The following is a 9543-nucleotide window of genomic DNA, read 5'->3' on the forward strand; positions in this document are numbered from 1 at the left end:
CTTCTCGCTGTTAAAGCTGTTCATGCTCACCGAGAGCCACACCATCAGGAGGCTTTGCAGCTACAGACCTATGGGCAAAGCAGCACAAGTTCCTATTGCAGGAAACGGACTCAAAATGGTAATTTCAGGGGAATACTCTCAATTCATGTAAAGTCTCTCAAATCTCTGCAGTCCATGAAACCTCTGGGTTTAACCCAGGTCCAGCTGGGACATGAAGGGCAAGAAAACAACACTGCTGGCAGCTCCATGACAAATTTGTTTGTTCTCTGACCACCCCCACACGTTTGCTCGAAGAAATGGCTACTGCTGTGAATAGCAGCGGCTTGAGCAGGACAATAAGAATGAACTGTGTGCCCTCCTCTGCCTCAGCCAAGGGCCTGCCCGTGCCATTCCTGGGGGCCCAGCTCGGCTTTGGGCAGGCGCCACAGGCGCTGCCAGGGCCAGGGTAACGGAGCCTCACGGCAGCTGCAGTGGCTATTTTATTTCACACCCAGAGTACAAGATGTACGTTGTATCAGCAGACACTCTCGAATAGGAAACTGTGCTCTTCCCCAAAGAGCCTCTGCTGCAGCCCAAAATCAGCATATTCCAAGCTCAGCTCACCTCCCAGACCACCCAGGCCAGGCAGGGACAAGCACATAAACCACTGGAAGATGCTCATTTTCACATTTTGAGCTGAAGTCTGGGTTGTTTCACTGAGCCATTTGGTGATGGCTGTTCACCCTTTTCCACCTGCAGTCTTGGCTTCCTGCTCCAGAGACAGTGGGGTGGACAAAGCAGCCCAAGGTGAAGCAACACACCTTGCACCAAACACTGGGCTACCAAAAGGCTTCCCCCTCACAAACAGCTCAGCAGCGGCTTTCCTGATCCAAACAGAGCCAAGAGTGAGAGATTTCATCCTTCCACAGCCAAATGTCTGAGCACACAACGCTGGGCCATTGAGAGGCAGCGCTGGGTGGTGGATGATGCGGTGCTGCCATCAGACCCCAAGAGGCTGCCTTGCTGGGGAAGAGCTGTGGGGCTGAAATCACTGACATGGCCCTCTCTGCCTGACTCATCCAGCCCTCCCTGTTTCAAGAACAAGATCAACCCAAAGAAGCATCCCTACTGAAGGAAGCTCTGCCCACAGCACCTCCCTCTCGCAGCGCGGTTTGGAATCCAAGGCCAAAGTCAGCCCTGCAGCACAGCACCCAAAGCTGGCCTGATGGGGAACGGGAGAGGGAATGGGATGGCAACATCAGGCCACACTAAAATCAGAGTGTAGGATTCAGTGATGTGCTGTTGCTGGAAGGAGGGGATCCCCTCCATGGCCCTGTCCCACTCTTTCCCATCCTCAGCACTCGTCACACAAGGACAGTGGAGCTCCTCAAATCCTGCACTGCTAAATAAGTATCCTGCACAGCTTGCTAAATAAGAGCAGATGGTTTTCTCTTGCTTGAGTGACCTTGACCATTGTGGTCATGGGACCCAGGGCCAGAAGAAAAAAAGAATGGTAGTGCACAGCTTCACCTCCAGATCATTGCTGCCTTTCTTATCTTCTGTGCTTGCTGCCATCCCAAACCAGACTCCTGCTCTGGAAGAGTCTTCAGTCTCCAGAACCTCAAACTTGTGTTTTAGACTGATTTCACATTACAGCTAGAGTGAATTTAGACTGGATTGTCAGACCACCACCTCCTCACCAGGCATTTCCTGAGCAGCTTCTAAAACCCACTGCACAGAAAGGAGCATGGCAATTGCTTTTCACCCTCATTTTCTGTGATTTTAAAACTAATTTAATGAAAATTAAGTAGCTTATCTCAGGGGTAAGCTCTCTAAGGAGTTTCCAAACCAAAACTGCAACTCCTCTGCCATTTGTGCACTAACTCAGGACTGCAGACAAGAGCCCAAGGGCAGCACCAACCCAACTGCCACAACCCTACCTTCTCCACACTCATTTTGCCGTGCTGATTAAACATAACAACTCAGCCATACCCCAGCCAGACTATTCATGGTATTACAAGGGTATAAACTGCTACGAAAATGTACCTCCAAATTACAACATGCTTAGCATCTGTCCTCAGGCCTGCCTGCATTAAACATTCCTCATGCCAGCTGCACTCCAGGCTCTGCACCTCAGTCAAAGCCCTTTCATCCCTCTTTCCTTCACTTGTTGTTGACTGATAATGATCAAGAATTCAGAAAACACTTGGAGCTTCTCCTCTCAGCTTAGCTTAGGTGCTTGGAAGGTCTAATAACCCCCCCCAAACCCAACCCCTGGGGCTGGGGAGCAAAGAAAAGCTTGCAGCTACCAAAGGACTATCAAAGAACTACAATGTACACAGGGAGGAAACGGGTGCCGGACCAGAAGAGGACCAAAGGTGGCATTTGCAGTTTTAGAACAAAGTGGACGTTGGGTTACTGTTTAAGCACCTAAAAGGAAGGCTCAGCACCTTTCTTTCCAGGCAAGACTACACAGCACAGCTCACCCACTGCATCCCCTGGGTCTGAATGTAATTATTCAGCTGTAAAATCTCTTGGGATAACTTTCCCTGACTTTACTTTGTTACTGACAGTATCTTACACCGATTCATCCCTCTAACCTGAGCGCTGGCTCCTCCCACACTTGAAAATTCATGCACAATACACTGCAGTGCCTCACAGTCAAAAACCCAGGACAGCTGAACTCCATGTGGTCAAAGGGGATTTGCTGGGCTCAGTCTCAGTTCATCAGGCAGTATTGTGCAGGGCTTTTCTTGGTATCACTGCTGATGAAGACAGTAAGCCTCTTTGTTTATTTTTCCCCCCAGAAGAATGACACGAGCAAAAGCAAACAGAAAAACCAGACCTCCAGAGCAAATAGGTTATCCCTGCTCCAGAGCACCTGGCCCTGGGCCGCCAGTTCTTGATGTCCACGGTGACACAAAATCCCACGACATTAAGTCTTTTCTGCCCCTGTAACAGGTTTCCAGCCAAAAAGCAGCAACCTTGTTTGCCCAGGCAGGAATCAGCCCCATCTGTCAAAGCCAAGTGCCTCATGGCAGCGTCCCACAGCTGCCCAGTTACACACACCAGTGAGCCCAGCACAGGTTTGGGGGGGACCCTTCCTGCTTGGCTTGTTTGCTTTTGGTAGAAACCCTGGTTTTTGGTGGTTTGTGTTTTTTTTTTTTTTTTTTTTTTGGTATAAACCCTGCAGCTAAGCAAAAGGTTGGTTTAGAGGGGCCCAGGACTGCTCTGCTCCAGGCTGAGACAGGAACACACGGCAAGTCTTCTTCACTTCATCCCATGTCAGAGCAGTCACCACTGAGGAAGGTAAACAGCAGCAAGAGCTTGGCTCAGGGAGCTGGGTACAAGCACAGTACAAGAGGGCTGGGAAAATACACCCTCTGTGTAGAACCTGCCTTCTGTTTGCCTCTGGTGGCTGATGAAGATGCCAGTGAATCATTTATTCAGATCTCTCTGTTTCAGAAGTTCCCCAGCCCTCTGCAGCATAAAGCCCTCAGTGGAATTTCATACAAGACCTTAAGCCCAAAGAGACAAAAGAGCCTGAAAAAACATTATCTCAGCATCTCCAGTTCTTTTGCCTTTCAGTGTGTTTTTTTTTCAGGGGGAATTTTCTAAAGCTGACATTATCCAGCCCAAGCCCCCTCTTTTTGCCTGAAGCATGTAGTGGCAGGAGGCCTTGAGCTGCTACACAAACCATACCAACACTCCCCTCGGGATCACAGTCTTTTCCCTCTCCCATGCTTCACTGCAAGCAAACAATCTGGATCTTCAGCACTCTCATTTTAAGCTTTCCAAATCCCTTTTGGCTGTGTGCATTACATAACCAAAAAAAATGGCAGCTGACAACACACGAAGAAAGACGCTTGGGAGAGGAGCTGGAAGATGGTCGACACCAGCTACACTGGAATTCACCGGGCAACACTCAACTACAAACATAAAGCGCTTAACCTTCACAGCACTAAGCTCAAACCCTCGGAACAGTAATTAGGATGAGAGAATATATCCCAAATAATGGTATTTCCATTCTCCCACGAGACAAAGACCAAGTGCAAAAACATTTTCTCTTGACCTACAGTGTGTTGTTCCAGATGCACGAGCCAGATGGACCTCATGGCTGCTGCTTTAGTTAATCCTTTCCTGCTACTCCAAGAACTGACTGCTTTAAGACACTATTCAAAGCAGAAGACTACTCTTCCTCATGACAAAGTGTAAAACCCATCAAACACACAGCTTGCTGCAGTGGACACTCATGACTGAGCTATTAAAAAGCACAAGAAATTGCTTGCTCATTAAAGCTCTCTTTCCTCCAAGGGAAAGCCCTTCCTGTGCACCTTGGCAAAGGCAGGAACTAACCCCAAACGTGTAAGTAATGACAGCAGAACTCAGAAACCCTCTATGAATCCAGCTATCACCCAATCTCAGTGCCTGCCCTGGAATTTATTTTTATTACAAATAAGAGGCACTTCATGAACTATTTGAATGTGCCCAGAGGACTTTTCAAAGCAACACGAGCACATACGTGTCACAACAAGGCACAAATAATTGCGCTCCACCTGGGAAGGACCAAGGGAGCCTAAATGGAGCCCTTCAAATTCTGACGTATTTCTTTGCTGAAAGCTTGCAAGCATCTCCTCCTCATTGCATCATCCACCCAGAAAGCCTTTTGGGTAGTACAACAGGAATGGAAACACTGGGAAAGGAGACCACAGGGAAGGAGGAAACACTCCTTCTTGCCTTTGAACTTCTGATTAGCTTCCATTAGAAGACTCTGGTGTGTCTGAAGGCGTTTCCCATGGGCCAGGCTTTATCTGCATAGAGTCAAACACTGGTACTGAAGGCACAACAGACTCCTGGCTTCACTTCAAGCCAGTCAGTCTTTCACCCCTAAACCTTTTCATCTCAAGGGAACTGCCCTGGCAAGCTCACCAATATCTCCCTCAGCATGTTCAGAGGAGCAGGGATGACAGGAGTGCGTGGCAGATACCAGGCTTGCTGGCACCCTCTCCCACCTGCACTTATCTCCGCTCATTTTTAGAGAGCCTTTTGCTACACCAGCTCATTTACTGCCAAGTGAACTACCACAACACTCACCCAGGAAAAGACAAGAGCAGGACAAGCTGCTGGGGGACAGGGGCTTGTTCTGGGGTCACAGGTAGCTACAGAGAAGACTCTTATTCATTCTCTTGTTCTTATTTAAGCCAGTTAAAAAGAGGGTAAACCAGAACAGGGCACATAGACCCAGTTCAGAGCACATGGAAGGCTCTGCACTGAACAACAGCAGCAGGTTTGGATGTCCTGACAAAACCAGAAGACCCTTTGCTGCAAAGCCACAGCTGAGTTCAGACACAAAGAGCCCATCAGCAGCTCCAGGGCAGGCTGATGAAGTGTCAAAGCTCTCAGTCATTCCTAACTTAAAGCTTCTAAAAACATGGAAACTAGCATTCATGCAAATTACAGCCTGAACTAATCTGAATTAACTAAACACAACAAACTCATACTAAAAAATGCAAGATTCGATAACAAAATTAAGAGTCTTCACTGTAATCACAACAAAGCACATCAATCCTTTCCATTTTGTATTACTCAAATTAAAATGGCCAGCCAGACCAGCAGGTTTCCTGATGAACAAGCACACTCAGTACCATTCCCACTCCTCCCACCCAGTCAACAGGACTTCAGCAACCCCAGTATTTCTGTCAAGGCTGGAAGATCTCCCTCCACGCACATCCCAAGGCTGTTTAATTCAAACAGCCACAAACATGCTGCTAAAACAGCAGGGCCAAACTGAAAAGCTTTCTTCTCTATAGGTAAAATGGCAACCCAGTAGTATTCTTACTAAAGCATTTACCTGTCAGGAAATATAGATATGACATATTCTTTTATGACTTCAGAGAAAGGGTTCATGAAGATGAATATTTAATAAATGGCACTGCCAAGGGAAAAAAAACAACCCACCCTCATGGGCCAAAAAGTCAGGATCCTACAGCAGTTCATGCTTTGTTATCTTTATTACAGAAGTAATTCTATTAAAGCTTATTCTGTGCATCTAACAGTCCTTCCCACAGTACCTCAGCAATGCTAATAACTCTTCCTCTGAGGCTCTAAGAGGAAAAGAAACCCTGCTCCCTGGTTTACAAAACTTTACCCAGTTGCAAGCAGGCAGTTGCCCCAATCCTGTAAAGTCAGCCCCAAAAGAACGGCCAGATGGGTTAAAAAAACACCTCCAAGCTCAGACACCAATACAATGAAATCTGCAATACTCTTACCCCTTAGGCAGCTCACTACAGGAATCTGGAGCTCTCCTTTCATCTTTGCACCACAGCAAATAAGGTTTCTCTAGAGATCAAGCAAATCAGCTGAATGGGAGGCATTTGCCTTTTGTGTCCCCAGAGCAGGGCAGCGCTCAGCGAGCCCCATCCCCTGTGTCTCACTGGCACGTTGCATGTGCACATCTCACACACGGATTTCCACTGCAGATCCAGTGAGGGTCAGGCTGAAAGCAGCCTCCTGCATCACAAGGATGGTCACAAAATTCTCTGTTACAAAATGTACCAGGCCAGTGTACTGAGATCCCACTGTAGCTTATGTGAACCCAGCAAAGGCCAAGACATCTGCTTCAGCTAAACAAACCTGTTGTGAATACAGAAGGCATGTGAACTATCTGACCAAAAACCTGGCTCCAAAACCTGCATTCCTATAAATCCGCTGTGATCTCAGCAACACTCCAAATAGCCTCCATCCAACTGATAGGAAAGAGCTGTCTCATCAACCCAGCGAAAACCGAGCTCAAAAAGCAGCAGAGACAGCCAGCTGGGATATCACGCTGATATCCAACGTGAGAAGCCCTGCGCTGGCTGGTGCAGCCATAGCCTCAAACCTACATGGTTTGTCAGGTTTTCCAGTTCACCCTGAAATGAGCAACCCACCACCTCAGTCTGTGCCTTGACAGCACCCCTGGCTGTCACAAGCAGCGAGGCAGAAGCAGACACTGAGTTGCTGCTGCTGGCAGAGTGAGAGCATGGTGCTGTGCTCATCATTTTGCTCTGGATGAATTCTGGTATTCTTCAGCCACCCTCAAGGGGATTTGCTATCTCTTCCCAAGATGCTCCTTACAGACTAACTCAAACCATGTTCTGCTGGAGAAGATGCAGGAGAGAAGGGGGAGAAAATAAACCAACTTCAAATGCAAGAGAAATAAAAAATTATTCCAAACACCTTGCACCGTCACCGAGGCACTGGGCAAAACGCCAGCGCAGCCCTCCCTCCTCTCCCCCAGACAACGAGAATGTGAGAAGCCAGCTGAAATCTGGTGCCCCTGGGGAGAGCCGCGCTACAGGAATGTTAAATCGGCCGAGCTTTTAATCTAGGACGAAAAAAAACGCTGGCAAAACAGCACAGCAGCAACTGGCATCGGCGATGGGGAGGACGGTGCCTCTGCCAGGCTCTGCACCTTCCTCTCGGCAGAGCCCAACTTAATTCAACCACTTCTGGCCGACGAGCCGAGGCGCAGAGCGACCGGGAGGAATTCTCCCTGAATGGGGTTATTCAGAGGAGCCATAAAATCCGCCTGCGTTTGTGGGAAGCCGGATGCAGGCTGGGAAACTGGCCTGGCTACCTGGCCCTCCATTTTCACTGCCAACAGGTGATCCTGCCTCCCCACCCGCTTCCAGGTGACGAGAGAACCCTCTCCTGGTCGCAGCTCTCCAGCAAACCAAGTGCAACAGCCGCTTCTGCGCCCGACAGTGTTCTGACTGTCATTCTGTAAAAGTGCTTGTTTTTTAAGCAAGGGAGCAACCCCCGAGCGCGCCCGGCGCAGCGCCAGGAGCCCGGGCAGGCACAGACCCGGCGGTGCTCCCGACGAGCCGCCCGTGCGGAGACACCGGCCACGGCCCCGGGGCTCTGACCCACTGGGGTCCGGGCAGGACGGGGGGCTCCGGCCCAGGGCCGGGCCGGCTCAGTCCAGCCGAGCTCAGGGCGGACCCCCGTGCTCGGAGCCCGCAAAGCGCCCGGTCCCGGCGGGAGCTGGGACGGTGCGGGAAGGAGTTTCCCCCGCGGACAGCCCGGGACGGCGGGAGGCGGTCCGGGACCACCGCCCGCATGAGTTTGGCGACTAGGCTAAGCTCAGCTCGGCTCGGCTCGGCTCGGCTCGGCTCAGCTTGGCCCGGCTCGGCTCAGCTCAGCTAAGATCAGATCGGCTCGACCGAGCTCAGCCTGGCCCGTCTCGGCCCAGCCCCGCTCGGCTTGACTCGGCTCGGCTCGGCCCGGCTCAGCTCTGCCGTGCCGCCTCTCACCTGCGGCCGCGGCTCGCCCTGCCCAGCCCGGCCCTGCCCGGCCCGGCCCAACCCCGCGCCGCTCCGGCCCGGCCCGACCCCCCGCTCCGGGGGCGCCCCCCGGCCCAGCCCGGGCAGCAGCGGGGCCTCCCGGCCGCTCCCGCCGCTCAACAGGTGCGCGCGGCCGCACTCACCTCTCCGCCATGGCCGCTGTGCCAGCGAGCGGGGCAGGATGTGAAACCCGATCCCGGCCCCGCCCGGGGGCGGCGCGGCCCGGCCCGGCCCGGGACCCCCGGCCGCTCCCCGGGTCCCTCTGCCGGGGGCTGCCGCGCCGGGCCGGGGCGGGGCCGGGCGGGCCGGGCGGCAGCGGCGGGGCCGCGGTCCGAGGGCAGCCCCTGGCGGCGGCGGAGCCCGGCCGAGTCCCGGCCCGGGGAGTGGAAACAAGGAGTGGGGAGCGGAGCTGGGGCCTCAGTTTGGGAGCCGCTCAAGTGTTATTTGAGCTGCAGGTCAATGGCGACGGTCGGCGGTCGTGACCCGGTGTGTGAGGATACCCGCGGTCGGGGGACACCCTCTGCCCCCGCTCGGGCACCCTTGGGGAGCGGCGTTGGGGCGGCCCCAGGGCAGCCTGTGCTCGCTGCTGGATCGGGGACCGTGCCCCCCCGGCGCTGCCTCCCCCTGCCCGCGCCACTCGGGGCTTTACTGGCCCTGCTCTGCCCTCCGGTACTCACGGCACCCTCCAAGAGCGTAGATGGAAAGCGGCAGAACCAGCCTGGAGCATCGAGAGAAGAAAGCGTCTTTGCCTATGCTGGGTGCTGGGCTGTCCCTGCTTTCAGGTGAGAGAGTACCAAACCTTGGCTCAGTCCGAGTTGAAAGGCTGCCATGTTCTGGGTTCGCTCACTGTTCTTTTTTTTTTTGCCCCAGTAATTTTGTCTGGGCAGGTATTGTGGATTTTCTGTCTTCCTCTGTGTCCTGAGCACACAGTAGACTGGCCAGAGCTGTGTCCCCAGTACATGCACAGATCCACCAGCAAGGTACAAACAGTGTAGGTTCAGAGGCCTCAGGAACAAGCTCCTCGGCCAGCCTGAGGAGTCTGAATAAACAAGCCATGCACTAAAGGTCAGCCCTGCTGGATCAGCTTCTGTCAGCCACCAGTTTGGAGAATGTCACTTGGCAGGGTGGCACGGCAGAGCCCCTGCTATCTCAGTAACTGCTGCAATGTGGCACTGCTCCCAGGCTCCTATGCTTCCAGAATAGGAACAAACCCGTGTGGAGGCAAATCCTGGGAGCTGAG

General features: G+C 52.5%; 1 protein-coding gene across 1 annotated transcript in view; it reads right to left on the minus strand.

Annotated features, from left to right (window-relative positions):
- LOC114067402 (rho GTPase-activating protein 39-like) overlaps positions 1-8544 on the minus strand; it is a 51602-nt gene extending 43058 nt beyond the window's left edge. The window contains exon 1 of the mRNA XM_027902799.1: positions 8447-8544. Coding sequence (XP_027758600.1) covers positions 8447-8457 — 11 coding nt within the window. The 5' untranslated portion in view covers positions 8458-8544. The remainder of the gene's footprint in view (positions 1-8446) is intronic.
- Between the last annotated feature and the right edge of the window lie 999 nt (positions 8545-9543).

Source organism: Empidonax traillii, unplaced genomic scaffold (assembly GCF_003031625.1).
Source record: "Empidonax traillii isolate 1590-97213 ecotype Southwest subspecies unplaced genomic scaffold, ASM303162v1 scaffold911:size244615, whole genome shotgun sequence".
Classification (NCBI taxonomy): domain Eukaryota; kingdom Metazoa; phylum Chordata; class Aves; order Passeriformes; family Tyrannidae; genus Empidonax; species Empidonax traillii.